Source organism: Protomyctophum bolini, assembly GCF_963924005.1.
Source record: "Protomyctophum bolini genome assembly, chromosome: 23".
NCBI classification, from domain to species: Eukaryota; Metazoa; Chordata; class Actinopteri; order Myctophiformes; family Myctophidae; genus Protomyctophum; species Protomyctophum bolini.
In genome coordinates, this window is record NC_137884.1 from 22,004,207 (window position 1) to 22,024,090 (window position 19,884).

Consider the following 19,884-nt stretch of genomic DNA (forward strand, 5'->3'; position numbering starts at 1 on the left):
GTGTGTGTGTGTGTGTGTGTGTGTGTGTGTGTGTGTGTGTGTGTGTGTGTGTGTGTGTGTGTGTGTGTGTGTGTGTGTGTGTGTGTGTGTGTGTGTGTGTGTGTGTGTCGGACAGCTGTTTGAGCGCGTGCGTGAGGAGGACCCAGACTTCCATCAGAAGATCATCCCCATCAGCAGCGAGCTGATGCAGCCCGGCCTGGCCATCAGCCCCGAAGACGTGGAGACACTCACCGCCCAGGTCAACATCGTCTTCCACTGTGCCGCCACCATCCGATTCGACGAGCCGCTCAAGTGAGAACACACACACACACACACACACACCCCACCGCTCTTGCTAATGCAACCGTTCTCAACCTGTGGGTCGAAAATGATATATACACACACACACACACACACACACACACACACACATATTTAATTTTTTGCGGGGGTGGGGGGAGTCCCCAGATGACAGTAAAGTGACAATTTAGCACATGGTTATTGTTTAATTGACATTGTTTTGGTAGCAGCGAGTGACCCTTATGCGGATCCTCTGTGTTGACTGGAGTGCATTCGTGGTTTAGAGAGCAAACGGGAAGAGTATTCACAGTTGCAAGAGGATATTAAGAAATGAACACTTCCGTCGCACTGGACCGTTGTGGACGAACCGAATGTTGATACACTGCGTTGTGTTCTGTTTTTCCTTCATTTAATGTTCATAGCCTCGAGTTGTCAGCCCGTGATAAAAAAAATTGAACATTCCGGACAAAGTAAAATGAAAATAAGATGCTGCATCTTAATCGGCTGTTTACCTCTGAACAGCACTCAATAAATCTAATCAGACCTAATCAATCTGCAATTGCAATGTTGATTCTGGGGATTTTCCCCCTGGACCACACTGGGGCTTAACAGGTTAAAGCTGTAGGTCATTCCAGGTGGTTGGGGCATTAAAACAAAAGGCTTTCCACAGTTCAGAGTTTACTGGAGCGTGTCCTATAATGGTACAGAATTTCCAATCCAATAGAGCATTAAAATAAAATAAAGTCCCATCATCTAATTGCCTTAATACAAATATACTGGTACCAGTGTTTGTTTCGCCTGTCGGCCAAGGAAGGCCAACCCACTATCATGGATACAGTGATAAGCCCTATAATGTTCACTAGATACTAATCGCGGAGCTGAATGATATATACTGTATCCATGCAGCTTGAGGACAGAAGGGACAGCTTCTCTATACAAGACTTCTCCATAGTCCAACACAGAAAGAAATACTGCTTCAATAACCCTTTTCCTACATGCCATTGGCAAACTAGCTCTTTTCCTGCCTTAGTTTACAGGCAAGACAGTTGACATTCATTACACCTCGCTGCTGCTGCTGCTGCAGCACTGTAACTGAATGCTGCTGGGCACAGTGCTCCTGTCCATATGCTGTGCTGGCGTACTTAATGATTTCTGCTGCAGTTGACTGCCATCCTTTGCACCACTACAGTATGTCTGCTGGTCTAGCTGGCACACGGCTCATGTTCCTGTAAGCTCCCCGACGTGCTGGTCAGCTCTGGAGAATTGTATTTGAGGTGCTCAGTGTCCATGGATTTGGACTCTAAATTGCACATGTGAGGGACATAAAATGTCCACTTTCCCGCCAGGGAAACAGGATTTATCCCTGTTCAACACTTATTTTGAAGAGCCAAACACCCGCGACCGGATGTTCCAAATGTTACTACTGTGTGTGTTGTCGCATCCATTTCCGGTCTTGCAGTCGGGCAACGAGAAAGCCTCATCGCGAGGATCACAGTGTCGGCTATGGGCCGTGGAATGAACCTTGATTTGACCAGAAATGCCATCTGGGACGAGGAATTGTTCTGTACATAAAGGCCATTGAAAGTAACGGAGTGGGCGCTGGTGCCTGAGAGATGCATGATGGTGCACTAACGTGAGTAGCATCTCGACTCGATCGATCTTAAGCTCTATGAAATACCAATTGGTGTTAATCTACGCCAATGGAGGTGGGCCTAAACTAATGGCCTACGTCATGTTTTCTTTTCAGTCGGCTCCTCATGACCACCTCTGGTAAAATCCTAATTGAAAAGGATCATGCTGATCCCGTCCCTTTAGTATATTGACTTAGGCCAAAATAGGCAAGTCAGTAGCCTATACGTAAATTGGCTTATAAAGGTTTATTCCTATGTAATCGTATTGTTACATAACTGACAGACAGTATTATGTATATATTAATAGACAATTGTTGAAATATCATATACCAGTAGTTTTGTTTTGGATCAGTTTTATTTAATTTATTTCTGAAAACCTTAAAAGATATTACGTAGGGGCCATTTTGTTTAAGAAGGCGACAATGTGTTACGCTCCATTTCAAATAGTAGAGTGCAGAGAGACAAGAAACCGAGGTCAGAGAGAGGAAAGACTTGCGAGACAAGACGGGAGGAGTCGAACTCAAACCCTGGTCCGCTTGCGATCACAAGGCAAGGCCTAAGCACATGGCACACACACACACACACACACACACACACACACACACACACACACACACGGGCACCAGCAGCATGCTTGCATGGAGCCAGATAGATTGCATCTGTTGCGTGGGACAACCGTCACGGCTGGGCTTCTTTCAGGCGGTATTGGGTGTGTGTGTGTGTGTGTGTGTGCGTGTGTGCGTGACGCCTGTTGCTGTGACTGATGGCTCAGTGTGGGGCGAAGCTGAGCAGCTATAGACTCATGGATTAAAGTTCTCAGTCGCCACGCGGCGGATTTCAGTCATTTGGATTCCATGGAAGCGTGTCCTCTGTGAAAGCATGATCTGCTCATCATAATAATGAATTGCATTTTTATGGCGCTTTTCTACTCGAAGCGCTTACAATGGTTCATTCATTCATACATTGGGAGGTGAAGCGGCGAACAGTCGACGCCAGCGTCCTCACTTCCCACCCCCTTATCCAACCCTTGATGCTGAGTGTCAAGCAGGGAGGCACTGGGTCCCATTATTTACTTTAGAGTCTTTGGTATGCCCCGGCCGGGGATCGAACCCCCGACCTCCCAGTCCACAAGCCCTGTTCTGAGGCTAACATTCAGCGGAAATAGTGGGGGACAAAAAGAGTGGACCAAGTACAGAGCCAATGCTGCCTGGTCAACTAAGTATTAGTTTACCAAGTATAGAGGAATGAATGAAGTGGGCACAAGTCAGGATTGTTTTTCTGCCTGACTATATGGATGGACGTTTATGCTCATAGTTGTGCTTATTGCTGAATAAGAGGCCGTTTTAAACCGGGAATTGTTTGAAGTAAAAAATGATGAGACAAAACTTCTTCAGGTGAATAGCGGGCTCTTAAGAACACTTCGACACTAACTCTGGGGGAGCCTGGGATCGAACCGGGAACCTCGTGGTTCCCGGTTCTCTGAGCCGCCTTATTGTCAGAATCTCCATGATGTGACAATGAAGTTGATTCTGCTTCTGAAGTGGTTCATTTGTTAGTTAAGAACTTTGCTAAGTCTGTCAAACCGGCAAACCGTTTAACCTGACATGAGCGTTGGGTGGCCGTGATTATTGTTTACGGAAGCAGTGGAGAATGGCAGCATCGCATGATCCATCCGTCCGTCTGTGTCTGACTAAATTCTTGTGCCAGTTACAAGACTTGCCCTGCTCTCCCCCGCCCGCCTCCCCCTAACGTGCGTGCACCATGACAGGCAACGCTGAAACCAAGTGACACACAAGCGCTAAATAATAAAACTGTGTGTGTGCGTGCGTGCGCTGTATGGTTTACGTCAAGTCACAAAATCACTTGTTGCTGTGGCACAGACACAGAGCTATGCTGGGACAGACAGTCACAGAACAGATTCGTTGCAGCTTAGCATTGCAAAAATATTCCTATCAGCAACAGCAACTGGCCCACTCTCTGTGAGGCATGAACTAAACTCAGTTGATCATGCTGAAATAATCTGATGCGAGACAACGGCTGTGTCTCCACTTCCAATCTAGAATTAATTATACGTCGCCGTACTGCGGAGCGCGTGCAGAAAATAGCCGATCTACAAGCTTACAGCGCGTCGTCGCGCATTGTTTATGGATGCGTTCATGACTCGTTTCTGTCACATCATAAGATACTAATGTAATGGGTAAAATAATCACTGAGATCAACTCGGAGCAGGCAACCAGCAACGCTGTTTGCCTGTTCCTGGGGGCTACACTGCTACAGTATACGCTACGGTAGGCAGAGAGGGACAAGACAGGCAAACATGACTGACGAGACATTACAATAGCGAAAGGGGCCATCTTGTGGCGATAGACTGTAATAGCAGTCTCTGATTAACAAAATGAAATAATGCGAACGCATGGCCACGTTAAAATCAGACGGTAAAACCGAAAAACACGGTATTTTGGCAATAGTAAACCGGGGTTTTAAAATGTCCCAAACCGTCCAACCTTAGTGCCTCGCATGGTTTCCTCCGGCATCGGTGTGTGAATGTGTGTTTGAATGTTTGTGAAAGGGTGAATGTAATACACAATCTCTGTAAAGCACCTCGGATAAAGGTGCTATATAAATGCACCATTTACCATGACACTATTTAAATAAACTAGAAATACGAGGAAATGTTAGAGGGAGAAACCGTATCCAACTCAATCAACTTTAACAACCGTCCGCCGGGAGTTATGTACTGTGCGGCAGGACTGCGGTGATTAGTATTATTGCCATCACCTGGGTGGGTGAGTCGTGTAACTTTCCCGACGTTAAGCTGTGTACACAGTATGTGTTCAACGACACCCTGCAGCCATGCAAAATAACACTTGACGGCTATGAGGTGACAAAAGCTTTCCATCCTTTGCAACGGTTGCATTGGACTATCGCTTTAGCGGTGGGGTTTAGCGAAGGGCTAATTGACACATGGGTGCCTCTTCTCTCTCTCTCTCTCTCCTGGACGACGTGCGCAGACACGCCCTGCAGCTGAACGTGATCGCCACGCAACAGCTGCTCACACTGGCCCAGCAGATGCAGCACCTGGAGGCCTTCATCCACATCTCCACCGCCTACGCCAACTGCAACCGCAGGCACATCGACGAGGTCATCTACCCGCCGCCCGTTGAGCCCCGGAAGCTCATCGAATCCCTTGAGTGAGTAGCTGCGACGCGTTGAGGCAGAGGCCAAACCCCAAGCTTGCTTTTTTGTATTTATTTTTTAAAAGTATTCAAAAATTACCGAAAGCTCACAAGTGTGCCTTTACTTTTGCCCAACAATCTCGTATGCCAACTTAGGGCATTCATTTACCTAAACAAACGCATACAAAATATGGAGATGAGACAAGCGGCGACAATATGCAATAATTTCACTCTTTATATATTAATCCGCTTCTGATCTTACCTGCTTTGGCAGTCCCCTGGTTGTCTACATTATGAAATGCACCAGATCTTCCGGCGTGTAAAGGTGTGTTTCCACCTTTTTTTTGTTTTTTTTGTGCCACTAACCCCCCCACCACCCCCCCACCCCCCAGGTGGATGGACGACGGCATCGTGCGTGACATCACTCCGCGGCTCATCGGCGACCGGCCCAACACTTACACCTACACCAAGGCGCTGGCGGAGTGCGTGGTGCAGAGGGAGCAGAGCAAGATCAACATCGGCATCATCAGACCCTCCATAGTGGGAGCCAGCTGGCAGGAGCCCTTCCCTGTGAGTTCCCCTCTGGGTGCAGCAGGCACACTGTCTCGTCCAAAGAAAACGCCTAGAAAAGGCCTATAGACCAGCTAGGCGTCTCTAAATGCCTATAGACCAGCTAGGCGTCTCTAAATGCCTATAGACCAGCTAGGCGTCTCTAAATGCCTATAGACCAGCTAGGCGTCTCTAAATGCCTATAGACCAGCTAGGCGTCTCTAAATGCCTATAGACCAGCTAGGCGTCTCTAAATGCCTATAGACCAGCTAGGCGTCTCTAAATGCCTATAGACCAGCTAGGCGTCTCTAAATGCCTATAGACCAGCTAGGCGTCTATAAATGCCTATAGACCAGCTAGGCGTCTCTTCCGGGTTTATATGGATGGAAATTAATGAAATGACGCTCGCCCGCGGCTGCAACTTGTAACGGCAAAAAAACGGCACAAAAGAGGAAGAGACGCCCTGTTCTAGACATTTTTGGTATTTGGCATCAAATTGTTCTTAAATTGCAAATGTAGAAAGTACTCATTATGCAGAATGTCTAAATTCACAAGTTTTCAACTGTATAAAATTATTTTGAAAATAGCAGATCTGCAAGCTCAATGCATCGCATCGCGGCGCAGTGTGAGCTTGTAGATCGGCTATTTTCTATTGCGAATTCTCAGAACTAGTATCTACAAGCTCATAGTGTGGCACGAATTGGCACGTTATGTGCTTGTGTTTCTGCTGTTAACCAAAATTAAATTGACGCTACATTAACAATCTCCAAATGCATGGCTATTTATTTAACGGCACACCCGGGAAAGAGGGATTTATTTTGAGTTATTTGTTTCATAAGGATCACAATTAAAGTCTAAGCCCCTCCTGTCCTGTGCATGTTCTCCAGGGCTGGATCGACAACTTCAACGGACCCAGTGGAGTCTTCATCGCTGTGAGTAAAAGCATGACTATTGAACGGGTTGATTAGTGTTTAGCTTTGTTGTCATGGCTTTTCTTGTGATCACCATGGATCCCATTAATGAATGAACGACGTATCTTTTGTTTGACTAAGAAAATAATTGTGTAAGTGTTGTTGCAACTGTTTGTTTTTTACTGTTGTTGAGACCGAAGACCGAAGTTTCCACACGTGGACAATACATTAGACTAACTAAGTAACGACTGCGTTTTTCTCTGAATTGAAGCTTAGATTGAGGATAATACAGATCATCAATGGTTTAGGAGCTCAGTTAAAGAAATCCCAGCGTAGTATATAAGCGATTCTGACGAAAGTACCTCCCCGCCGGCTCCCCCGGAAATGATGGATTGTTACTACCGGTTCACCGAATCAGCTGGTGGCTCTTCAAAATAATGGTGGCAGCGAAGCGACTAAACTTGACCTTAAACGTGGCGGGGAAGGAGTTGATGTCCTTGTTTTCCTCCTCCTGCCAGGCCGGTAAGGGCATCCTGCGCACCATGAGGGCCAACAATGACGCCGTGGCTGACCTGATCCCCGTCGATGTTGTCATCAACTTGACCCTGGCTGCAGGCTGGTACACCGCAGTACACAGGTAGGCCTCTAGGGGGGGGGGGGCTGCAGGCTGGTACACCGCAGTACACAGGTAGGCCTCTAGGGGGGGGGGGGGGGCTGCAGGCTGGTACACCGCAGTACACAGGTAGGCCTCTGGGGGGGGGGGGGGGGCTGCAGGCTGGTACACCGCAGTACACAGGTAGGCCTCTAGGGGGGGGGGGGCGGGGGGCTGCAGGCTGGTACACCGCAGTACACAGGTAGGCCTCTATGGGGGGGGGGGGCTGCAGGCTGGTACACTGCAGAACACAGGTAGGCCTCTATGGGGGGGAGGGGGGGGGGCTGCAGGCTGGTACACCGCAGTACACAGGTAGGCCTCTATGGGGGGGGGGGGGGGGCTGCAGGCTGGTACACTGCAGTACACAGGTAGGCCTCTATGGGGGGGGGGGGCGGGGCTGCAGGCTGGTACACTGCAGTACACAGGTAGGCCTCTATGGGGGGGGAGGGGCTGCAGGCTGGTACACCGCAGTACACAGGTAGGCCTCTATGGGGGGGGGGGGGGGGGCTGCAGGCTGGTACACCGCAGTACACAGGTAGGCCTCTAGGGGGGGGGTTGCGGGATGGTACACAGCAGTACACAGGTAGGCCTCCATGGGGGGGGGGGGGCTGCAGGCTGGTACACTGCAGTACACAGGTAGGCCTCTAGGGGGGGGCTGCAGGCTGGTACACCGCAGTACACAGGTAGGCCTCTAGGGGGGGGGGCTGCAGGCTGGTACACCGCAGTACACAGGTAGGCCTCTAGGGGGGGGGGGGGCTGCAGGCTGGTACACCGCAGTACACAGGTAGGCCTCTAGGGGGGGGGGGGGGGGGCTGCAGGCTGGTACACCGCAGTACACAGGTAGGCCTCTAGGGGGGGGGGGCTGCAGGCTGGTACACCGCAGTACACAGGTAGGCCTCTAGGGGGGGGGGGGGGCTGCAGGCTGGTACACCGCAGTACACAGGTAGGCCTCTAGGGGGGGGGGCTGCAGGCTGGAACACCGCAGTACACAGGTAGGCCTCTAGGGGGGGGGGGCTGCAGGCTGGTACACAGCAGTACACAGGTAGGCCTCTAGGGGGAGGGCTGCAGGCTGGTACACCGCAGTACACAGGTAGGCCTCTAGGGGGGCTTCAAAACGCCACTGAGCAACTTCCACTGACATGAATAGCGGAGGGGGCGGAGCTTCGCGCCAGATCAGTCTCTACTCTCTATCCTTTTAATACTCTATATGTTCTATTGTTCTAATCTACACTGATACTATGAATAAAGGCAGAAAAGCCAAAAACAGACTTTAAAAGAAAATCACACCCGTGTGAAGTGAGGGGCGCTCTTGTTGTCGTACATCATCCAATAAGAAATGAATAATACTTCTTCATGAATATATAAAGACGATTTGCTCGTCCACATATGACTTACATTCTCCATTCATTGTCGATGGCATTTCATGTGATGTTTGTGTTGCCACATTTATGTCATATTTGAGGGACATATGACCTCATTTCTCCTTTCATCGTGTGGGGACAAAAGCTGTATAGAAATCACACCCGTGTGAACATCGTACATCATCATGACGTAACATGTCGATTTGCTCAGACAGACGGACACATATGATGTAAATTATCCAATTGTCTCATAACGTTGTTGTTCTGCCATCCTGCTATTCTGTCTTGCAGACCTAAAACTGCGCTGGTGTACAACTGCACAACTGGCGGCATCAACCCCTTCCACTGGGGAGAGATCGGTATGTATGTACAGTATGTACTGTACAGTAGGCCTAGTTGTGTTTAGCTTGAGGATAATTTAGCGGCATCGAATGGTTATATCCTTTTTTAATGGGACACTTTTTTCAAAAAGAAAATGCATGTTAATGACGTTTAGAAGATTTAGAACACTTTCCTGGGGTCTTTGTGTGTAATATGTGGTTTTAGATATTTTAGATTTTAGCAGTGTCCATGATGTCACAGACACTGGGCTTACTTCCTTCCTGGACTACAATTCCCATAATGCTTTGGTGCACTGCTCCTCCTTGTGTATAGCAAGGACTATTAAAAGAGGATAGGAAGCAAAGGACTCCATGTTGCTCCCTGGAAGGAAAGAAACATGCACAATTGAGAAAAAAAAAAGATTTTTGAGCGATGAAAATAAGCAAATTAGCACAACACCCCAATGCCTCGTTCAATTAAATGCAATTCACTGAGGGCTTATGGTAGGTGAAATAGCGTGTTATTTTGCACAAAATAACACCTGGACCTCTTTGGTGGGGACGTAACAACTACTAATAAAGGTAAGAAAGCCTTCTAGTATGGAGTACCTCCTTTAGCCGGCCATGTAAGTCAGTTTCACAATGTTTTCGCTTCGGCGGCACTAATTTCACTTTCCCATTTCCTAGTCCCATACTACGCGGTAGGCAGTATGTAGGACATACTGGCTGCAATGAATGGTCTTGTTAGGAACAGACTGGTGATTATCGGTTGATATTCGAAGCGAGTGGATAATTAGTTGCCCATATGGTGGATTATTGGACCACATCTGTCATATCCTTGCCTGCTGGCGCCCTACATTATCCTATATACAGTAGAACTACTGCAAATACCGACTTACAAGCTCAGAACGCGTCACATTGCAATGCATTGTGTGAGCTTGCCCATCTGCTGTATTTAAACCTACAGTAAAAGTATCAATACTGCAATGTAGAACTACTCTGTTACAAGTTCAAGTTCGGAATTCAAAATGTACTCGTAAAGGTGGTTGCACACCGGCCGCGTTTTTCGGAAAACCGATGGAGAAACGGCAATTAAAAAATCATAATTCGAGCTCTGTGTGCAGGGACCTTTAAAGTACAAACCTATCGGCATCAAAATGTACTTCAGATCAAAATGTGTGCAAGCTACAAGCTCATTGTAAATTTGTAGATCGTCTATTTTCAAATGGTTGAAATGTATATAGGGTTGAAGTGGTTTTTTTCTAATCAAATTTTAAATCTCCAAAGTAAACTAGTAACTAAAGTTGTCAAATAATTGTAGTGGATTAGTGGAGTAGTGGCTCTGAGATGTGATGGAGTAGAAGTAAAAGTATTGGAAGTTGGAAATACTCAAGTAAAGTACAAATACCTCAAAATTGGACAGTACAGGACAGTACACAGTACTTAAGTAAATGTACTTGTACACCACTGCAAAGCAATACTCCAGTATCTTGGCACAGTGATGTCATGTTGTACTGTAGAGTGTGGTTGTGAATGTGAGACAGTGGCAGTCTGCCACCTGGTGGACGAACCTGGAACAAAATTACATTTCCAGATGCAGTAAATCCATGCAGGGACTTTTACCTTACAATTCGAAGCAAAATGGATTTGGCACTGATTATATTCGAGATTTAATTGATTTAATGCATATTATCTCAGAAACCTTGTGTCATGTGTTACTTTTGTAAAATCAAATAAAAAAAAAGAAGAAAGAAACAAGAAAAAAGTCATTCTATATCAGCTTGCAGTCATTTAATTCTCTTGCATATTGTACCTTAGTGGGGCTTTTCTGCTTTACGTTTGGGCTTAACCCATTTAGGCCTGACCTCCAAAATTAAAATATATATATTTTTTTTTCACGATAATAATAATAAAAATAGCAGAGGCGCGCTATGAGCTTGTAGATCTGCTATTTTTCAATAGCTAAATTATAACATGTTTAAAACGCCAAAAGGGGTTAAGTGTCCCATTGGCCGCGGGGCTTAGTGTTCCCATTGGCCGAATAGGGCTAGTCCTCCCGTTGGCTTAGAGGCCAGCCAATCGTGAAAATATCGTCACTACATCGCTACTAGACCACGTGACTAGGGATGGGTATCGTTAGGATTTTTATGAGTTCAATTCCGATTCCGCTTCCAAGATGGTATAAAATAACTTAAATAAGAGGTCAAATGTTTAACAAAAAGTTTTTATTCTTTTAAGCATTTCAATTTAAGACACATGAATAGACTAACATCCTCTCCTTTATTTAACAGTTGAGCCATTTGTGGATACTGAGCTGCATTATTATTTTATTTTTTTTACCTCTTACTACTACTGACAATAACAAATATAGGCCTTAGACTCTGAGATGAGGGACAAAAGTGGAAAAAACATGTCCCACACATAAGAGCCTTATTTATGTTAAAAATAAATTAATTCATACAAATAAAAGCACTTGTTAACAAAGTTATATGTAATACAGTTGTGTATTCTTATGACATTAATTTAATTATATTTCTTTTCATATTCCATCTGAATTAGTTAAAACCCACCCACACACATAGCTCTGTAAGGGAGTGGTTGCACCACTCAAAAATATGGACGTCCAGTTAGACATTCTAATGAAGGTCAGAGGTTTAATCACATCAGGGTGACGAGGGGGGCGTTCGCTCTCCTGCTATGCCTTCTCACAGATTATCAAATGTACTCCCTTCGCCGTGGAAATTGCTACCAGATGGCAGCAGGATTTATTTGGGTCTCGTCTCTGCAACTTGGCGTCAAGCGTGTTATCTCACTGGCCCAAATAAGAGCTATAGGCATCCGGCTAATCAACAACAGTGGTGGAAAATAACCACTAAGTACATATATGCATGCATATATAGCACCGTTTCCCATCTTGGTGCGGGGGTCAACGAATATGTCTGGGGGTATAGAGTCCAACATTTTGCACAAAATCATAACGTCATTTCATCCACTTTCAACCCGCCGTCTCTGTTTTGGGCTAGGCTGACCAGATGTCCCCCTTTGCGTGGGACAGTCCCTCGTTGTCCCCCTTTGCGTGGGACAGTCCCTCGTTGTCCCCCTTTGCGTGGGACAGTCCCTCGTTTCCAAGACTTTTCAGGCGTCCCACAAATTGAGACCCCGTCCCACATTGTGACTGGCAGGCATCAGTGTTCAAATGCCCTAATAGTTGGCTTCCTGTTGTAGGCTATACAGTACCAAGTCGGCCAGACCACCCATGGCCAAAACTGGCATTTTTAAACAAAATGTGAGACACCAGAGGGGTTCAACAAAATTATAGGCAATATTAGGCCGAGTAGTAGTCGATGGGTTCGTTCGTTCGGGGAGGTCTGAAGTTTAGTTTTTAGTGACATTGAGCCGGTGTTGGAGAACCAAGAGCTGCAAGCCTAATCAAAAGGTAATGTTAGAAATAGCAGCAGGGGCGTAAAGGTGCACCATCAGAACAGGGACAGATGTGGCACACAGACCTTTGTGCAGAAAAGGGTCTCGGGTGACATAATCCTCATCATGATAATGTCTGTTTGTGTGAAGTCGACGGTGGTGTGTGTTGTCTAAGCCATGCCCTCTGTTTATTTCTGATAATCTAGAGGGGGCAAAAGCTAAAGGTCACACATTATTACGGCAGCACAGGTGGTGCTTTGAGGCAGTCGTATCAGCTCTGTGAAGCCGTTTGATGTAGTAAATATATTTCAATGCTTAGGAAGCATGAATATCTGATGTTTTTTTTTACTCTTTTTATTTGACTTTTTGGAACATGAAAATCACATCAGATTATAACCAGGCCGCTCTGCCCCTGAGCCTGAGCTACTATAAAACAAATGTATAATAAAAAAGGGATACGTAATAATACAAATATTGAAAGAATTTAAATAATAATACAAAAGAAAAACACTTTACTTTTTTTTTAGCGTGCTACTTATTGAAATGGTCAAAGAAGGGTCAAGTCTCCACTTCCTCTCAATTCACCTATAGCTATATAAGCGCCGGCCTCTCCCACTTAGACACTCCCACTTGGTCACTTTCCAGCCAGGCTCATTCATTCCAATGTAAATATCATGGATTTTACACATTAAATACTGGTTCATTCTTGGAACCAGGTCTTCAAAATCTCTTCCAAATCCGTCAACATAAAAAAATATGTGCGTGGCATTTCTTTACATATAGGAAAACTATTGGTGGAGAGGTTTGTCTAACCCATGTCATGCTTAGCTGTGATTGGACTATAGCAGTTTGGGGGGTTGGATTGGGGGTAAGTCCCTGCGACATACTAGCGTCATGTCCAGGGGGTGTACTTGTACATCAAGCTGCCTCACGCTATACAGAAACAGGAGATAGGCTCCTGCCCTATGGGCCTCATGGCTCGGCAAGGCTACTTACTTTTTAGCTATAGGTCAATTCAAACTAATTGTTTTTAAGTGATTTCTAACCGCTGTTCCCCCGACATGCTCCATGTCTCCAGAGCACCATGTCATGTCTGCCTTCAAGAGGAACCCTCTGGAGCAGGCGTTCCGCCGTCCCAACGCCAACATCACCTCCAACTATCTGGTGTACCAGTACTGGATCCTGGTCAGTCACAAGTTCCCTGCCCTCATCTATGACTTCTACCTGCGCCTGTCTGGACAGCAGCCTCAGTAAGACGCACTGTGGGCTGTGTGTGGCAACTTCTTTATTAAAGATGGGGTGCAATGGCTTTTTCGGTCATTTTATTTTTAAACGGAAGCCTCTGTGTTTCTGTAATCTGAACCAATCAGAGCGTTGCATCCCTTCGGGCTATGGGACATTAGTGTCTACGTTACATCCACGTGTGGAGTCTGTCTGTTTACAAGACATACAGACGGCCACCAAAGCATGCTTACTACTTTGTGGCTTATTTCTAACCTATAATGTTTTCAGATACATATTTTCATACGTATTTTCTTCTTTTAGTTTATGTTACTGTAAGCACTGAGCGGACACCAACACACAAGGCACTTTGAAACTGGGCCACCACAGCCGTTTATTATATATAACTGCGCTTTTACGCGCTTGGCATATACTGCAACTCAAAATGTCTTTTAACAAAAGTAAACTCCGCCTCTTCTCTGGTGGGGGGTTGCGTTAGGGTCCTCTTTCCTAACGGGCTTTAGTGCGCCCTATGTATCCCACTCTCTGTCCCCGGGTTGACAGGTGCCTCTGTTATCTGTCAATACTCTCCCGGGGAAGTGGAACTGTCATCAAATGTATCTGGGTAGCGGGTTACCTATAATGAAGAGAATATGCTTTTAGTATCACGGTCACATTCATGTAATATGACTGGTGTGTGAGGTGTCGCTTACCGCCGTGCATGCCCGTCATGTCCCCTTCAGCTGCCAGTGGGGAATGAGCGCAGGACCAGACATACCTTTCCTTTTATTCAAGGCCAAGTGCGAGTGCACTTGGCCTTGAGCCAATAGGTGGGCTGGGTAATATGTCTGGTCGATGACGAGGCTGAGGAGGCGTGTTCTCCCTCCTCCCCACTGGCTGTCTGGGCCATAACGCTCACCTGGCGGCTGGTTGCCTAGCGACACCCCACATTACCAATAACCATAAAAACCGCATGAAAGAAATATCATACACAATATTATATACAATATAGTCTTGTGTATCGTGTTACTGCTTTTAAACATATTGTGATAGTCTATTTCATGGGTGGCCAACCTTGAAGATGGAGAGGGCCTCTATATTTCCACACTCACTCCAGAGGGCCACATTGCATATTGCTGTCGTAGCAAAAATAGCGATCGACATGCTCAAAACGCGTAGCGTGTGACGCGTTTTGAGCTTGTAGATCTGCTATATTTGAATTGAAATGCTGAATTATGTTTTGCTATTTTTGAACATTTCAAATGCCTTTGCAAATGCCTTTAATTATACTCATGTTACTCTCACTCCCAACTTAAATACACATTTTGGTCATTTTTGTCACGGTAGTGCTATGAAGTACAAATTAACCTTGACTTTCACACTTGAAATAAAAAATGGATTACTTGGCAGTTGGCACATACTGTACGTACATACCCTCTCTCTCTCTCCCTCCTTACTCAGGATGATGCGCATCTTTAACCGTCTGCACAAGGCCATTGGTATGCTGGAGTATTTCAGCAACCAGGACTGGCAGTGGAACTCTGACAACATAACCATGCTGCTGAGCCAGCTCACGCCCGAGGACAGAAAGGTAGGGCTATACTCTGAACGCAAACTCATAGTTAGTCCAACATGGTTAAAATGTGTTTGAACTAGTTACAATAGTTCTACATAGGAAGGGGGGGGGAGTGTCGGATAAAATGAATATCCAAATGTCTTAACCCATTCTGACCGGGAACCCGTTTTGGTGTTAGCATCATGTTATGCTTTAGCTATTGAAAAATAGCAGATCTACAAGCTCATAGCGCGCCACCGAGTGGCGCGCTACGAGCTTGTAGGTCTGCTATTTTTGAAAAATCGAAGAACGACTGACATTTTTTTAGAATCTGATCTCAGGTCAGAATGGGTTTATCAGACCAGTGTGTGTCCAGTGGAAACCTCGTATGAATCTGATCTCAGGTCAGAATGGGTTAATATTGAGTAAACAGTTAAAAACTGTCTTGGATGCACACAAAAGCCGACGTGTCTGTCCACACATCCTAGGGAATCCCACCGACGGGTTGCAATGACGTGTGTACTGTACATGTCCTAGCGCATCTTCAGTGATATCAGGCGAGAGAATAATATTTCCTTTTTTATTTTTGAGTGAGGCTCTAAGGCCACCGTACGCTTGGCTCTTCGTACCGTGTTCTTCATTTCTCCTTAAATGTTTTTTTTTTGTGGCTTTCGCCTTTATTTTATATTTTTTATGAAGGGACAGACAGTATGCTGACAGGAAATGAGGAGAGAGAGATGTGGGGGGAAAACACGCAGTAAAGTTCAGAGTTAAAGCTGTTTTCCCGTCACCCCAGAGCCCTTATTTTGAAGGGAATCCCGGGACTGATTGTGTCAAGCCAGCCAGCATTATATTACATACAAAATGAATTATGAGTAAATCAAACATAATATTCGGCTTTGCTGTAACAATCCTTCCCTCTGTGCTTTCTGTCTTTCAGACATTCAACTTTGATGTGCGCCAGCTCAACTGGCCAGAGTATATTGAGAACTACTGTCTCGGTACCAAGAAGTACGTACTGAATGAAGACATGTCGGACATCCCCGCTGCCCGGCAGCATCTGAGGAAGTAAGTACCAAAAGAATGGAACGACTAGCACACCAACAGATAATGTCTTTAGGGGTGCCCAAAAGGTATAGCCTATCGTGATCTACCAGTAGATCACAAAGGCGGTAGAACACATGACGTGCCTCTTAAAAAGAAATTATTAAAATGTGTAGAAACAAAAATCCCAAAACCTCTCCCCTTTTTGGCATATGCTATTTAAATTAAGGTGAGTAAGTAAAAAAGTTTGTGCCAACGTCGGTACCAAAGTATTTCAGTATTTTAGCCGTGACGTAAGCTCCCCCTCCAGAGATACTTCTGGGTCCTACTGTTTTGTGTCTCTTTTGTGTCCCCATAGTTATACTGTGTCCCTCCGTCGGAGCGGTGTTAGAACCGATCTGAGACTAAAACAAACCGCTTTCCTTTCCTTGCAACAACAAAGCTACTGCTCTCCCATATCTAGCTGTCTGCCCCACACTGAATACTATCGCCATTTTATTTCATTGTGTCAACTAAATCCTCCATTAGAGATCGTAGTAATGCAAACTAGACTCAACGACGTACACATTCTAAATATGCCCCCGAAATATTGTACTGAGAAAATTGACTGTTACCACCTTCAATAATAATGATAATATTAATAATAGTCTTTATTGTCTCCACATCATATATTTTCTTTGTCATGGACACTTGTACAGTTACATTAATAATTCTGCTCGAGTTGAAAGCATTAAGACCGGATGATAAAAAATTTAATATTCCCGGCATTGCTTTGTTTTGGTACCCCGTTTGTTTTTAGTCTTGCCAGTCACTAGTACTCGCTACGAGTTGGAAGGAAAGCTGGATATACCAAACAAACTATTCCAAGAAGCACTTGAAGAAACTTCAACGCCACATCAAGGCTTTTATTGGCTAGGCCCTAAAATGATGATGCCCTTGATCACTGGGAATTATTTTGGGGTAATCCCGTTTTGATTTGGAGGGTTTGGAGGTTCCGGCCTGACGACTACAAACCAGACTACAACATGACGTGAGTTAACCCATTCTGACCGGGCACCCATTTTGGTGTTAGCATCATGTTATGCTTTACCTATTGAAAAATAGCAGACCTACAAGCTCATATCGCGCCACCGAGTGGCGCGATACGAGCTTGTAGGTCTGCTATTTTTGAAAAATTCGAAGAACGACTGACATTTTTAGAATCTGATCTCAGGTCAGAATGGGTTCATCAGACCAGTGTGTGTCCCAGTGGAAACCTCATATGAATCTGATCTCAGGTCAGAATGGGTTAAATCAGCCCATCCCGCCCGGAGCATAAAGTTGAAATGGGTATGCCTCCCAGGCTAGTAGGGCTGACCTCCGATCACGCTTTTGATGATCGACGCTTCTAAATAAATTTGTTTCGATCGTCGATGCTTCGAAACCCAACGGGTTAACAGTTTGGTTACCATTCAAAACAACACACGCTGTCAAGTGTAAACGAAGTAACAAACGCATTTTTTTTCCTTCTCCTCTTGCCGTAACATTAACTGAAATAAAGCGTAATTTAATCGAGGCTTTATGACAGCAGCGAGGCGCACGCATGGCTCGCAATCATAGCTGCCTGGGAGAAATGTGAGGCCCTGTGCTTTAATAGTTAATTTGTTAACTATACAAAAATAGGACAAACCTTATTAGAAAAAATATTAATAGCATATGAAAGCCTTTTAAAATGTGTATAGGTTACTGAATTGCAGGTGCTGCCAAATAAGTATAATTACTATAGGCTACCTCATGCCAGTCGGTTGCGCAAATATATATAGGTCAGATCAATTAGCAGGGCGGAGCAGCTTCTCACTCTGCAGCACTTACTTTAATAATATGACATAGTGTTGGATCTCCATTCTCCAGACAAACAAACCTTGGATTATATTTATTGGATATATTTAATTCTTCTTTCTTCAAACCAGCACGAGCCACGAGGTAAGAAACTATATAAGTATTCACTGTTGGCACAGCACCCATGCAGGCAGGTGTTCTTATCGCTTTGCATTCCCATCAAAGTAGCCTATAGCCTATACCACACTAACTTTGTGATCAACCTTCTTAATGTGCATATTTTATTTGTAAAAAGGAACACTGTATTAAGACATGGCAGTATAATATTGGTGCAAAATGGAAATATGTAATTAAATACCGAGAGAGAGAGAGAGAGAGAGAGACGTAAAAGCCGTTCCATTTCAAAGAATACAAAAATGCCGTCTCGCAGGCGCGTTCGCACAACCAAAAAAGCGGCTCTGTCTCTGAGAGTGCAATATTATAGTTAGTTACCGTACTTATATTAGTGCAGAAAAGAGACAATAAATCCCTACAAGGTACAACGCCTCATGGAGACGGGTCTTGTGTGCGTCTTCCGGGTGCACCAAGATGGTGGATGGTACGATCGAATCATAACAAACCGAGAAACCTTTTTTCGCTGGATTTTCGCGGATTAAAAGCCCAAACAATTCAGCGTATGCTCTAAAGGTAATACAACAATCTCGGCAGTGAAGGGGGGGTCTCGCGGACCAAAAGGGGCCTCTTTTTTTATGACTATTCGATTCAAAATCGATTCCCGTGCGTATCGATTGAACGTTGATTAATCGATTATTTTGGGTCAGCCCTACAGGCTAGGCAGTGGCAGACACATTTTGTGTACCAACCACGCAATACCTGCCTTCCTCCCTCCCTCTTTCCCAGGCTGAGGAACATCCGCTATACCTTCAACACGCTGCTGTTGGTTTTCATCTGGAGGGTGTTCATCGCCCGCTCCCAGATGGCCAGAAACATCTGGTACTTTGTGGTCAGCCTCTGCTTCAAGTTTCTCTCCTACTTCCGTGCGTCTAGCACCTTGACCTAACTAACTGACCGACCCACCCACCTCCACCTCAGCCTTGGGCATCACATGATGACCCTCCTGAACGAACAGTTTGGATTATTTTAGTCTGGGAAGGTCATTATTAGATCACGGCTGTGGTGGAGCGAGGATTTGGATTTAAGGAGCTCGGCAGAGCGAACATCTACTAGCCGTGAAGTGCATTCAATTAATCCTCCTTCCAGAATCTGCACTGTTAAAAGTCATCCAGCCCCATAAAGCAAAACGAATATGTTTTATACCTACAGTTTTCTTCTTAAAAATTACAGAGTATATATATGCAACAATACGCCTTTTGTGTACTCTATCGATATTTTTTCATCCTGGATTCGAACACATTGCCTTTAAAATGTGATGTTTTTGTTTGTTTTCTTTTTTTTGGCATACTTGAAATATGTCATTGCATAACTTAATTAAAGACTGTTTTAGTGTGTGTTTAATTGTAATTTGGAGATATCCAAAGTGCTGTTTTAATTATATCGGTGAACTGGACATCTTCATGCTTTGTTAAGGCTCATTTATGCTCAACGTTAAATACTTCCATAATTTGTTCAGTTCAAGCAAGAAAAAAGAAGGGAGAAGTTTTAAACATACATTCATATGTAATTTATTTTAGTTCAGGGTCACAGAGCTGTGAGGATTGTACATTATTACAACCAGTGTTGGAAAGTAATTAAAGTAACTTACTACTTAAAGTAATATGATTACCTTTTTCCAGTAACTAGTAATATAACTAACTAATTACTTTACATTTTGAGTAATACTATTACCAATATTAACATATTGGTAATATTACTACTAGTAACTTGGTTACCCTTTTCCAGTAACTAGTAATATAACTAATTACTTTACATTTTGTGTAATAATAATAC

At 44.8% G+C, this 19,884-nt stretch overlaps 1 protein-coding gene across 1 annotated transcript in view; it reads left to right on the forward strand.

Annotated features, from left to right (window-relative positions):
• LOC308310792 (fatty acyl-CoA reductase 1) overlaps positions 1–19,483 on the forward strand; it is a 70,609-nt gene extending 51,126 nt beyond the window's left edge. The window contains exons 3-12 of the mRNA XM_080757224.1: positions 116–291; positions 4,922–5,101; positions 5,479–5,656; positions 6,523–6,567; positions 7,065–7,183; positions 8,851–8,918; positions 13,378–13,549; positions 14,982–15,111; positions 16,016–16,143; positions 18,838–19,483. Of these exons, the coding sequence (XP_080613350.1) occupies positions 116–291; positions 4,922–5,101; positions 5,479–5,656; positions 6,523–6,567; positions 7,065–7,183; positions 8,851–8,918; positions 13,378–13,549; positions 14,982–15,111; positions 16,016–16,143; positions 18,838–18,997 (1,356 nt within the window). The 3' untranslated portion in view covers positions 18,998–19,483. The remainder of the gene's footprint in view (positions 1–115; positions 292–4,921; positions 5,102–5,478; positions 5,657–6,522; positions 6,568–7,064; positions 7,184–8,850; positions 8,919–13,377; positions 13,550–14,981; positions 15,112–16,015; positions 16,144–18,837) is intronic.
• Positions 19,484–19,884: the final 401 nt, after the last annotated feature.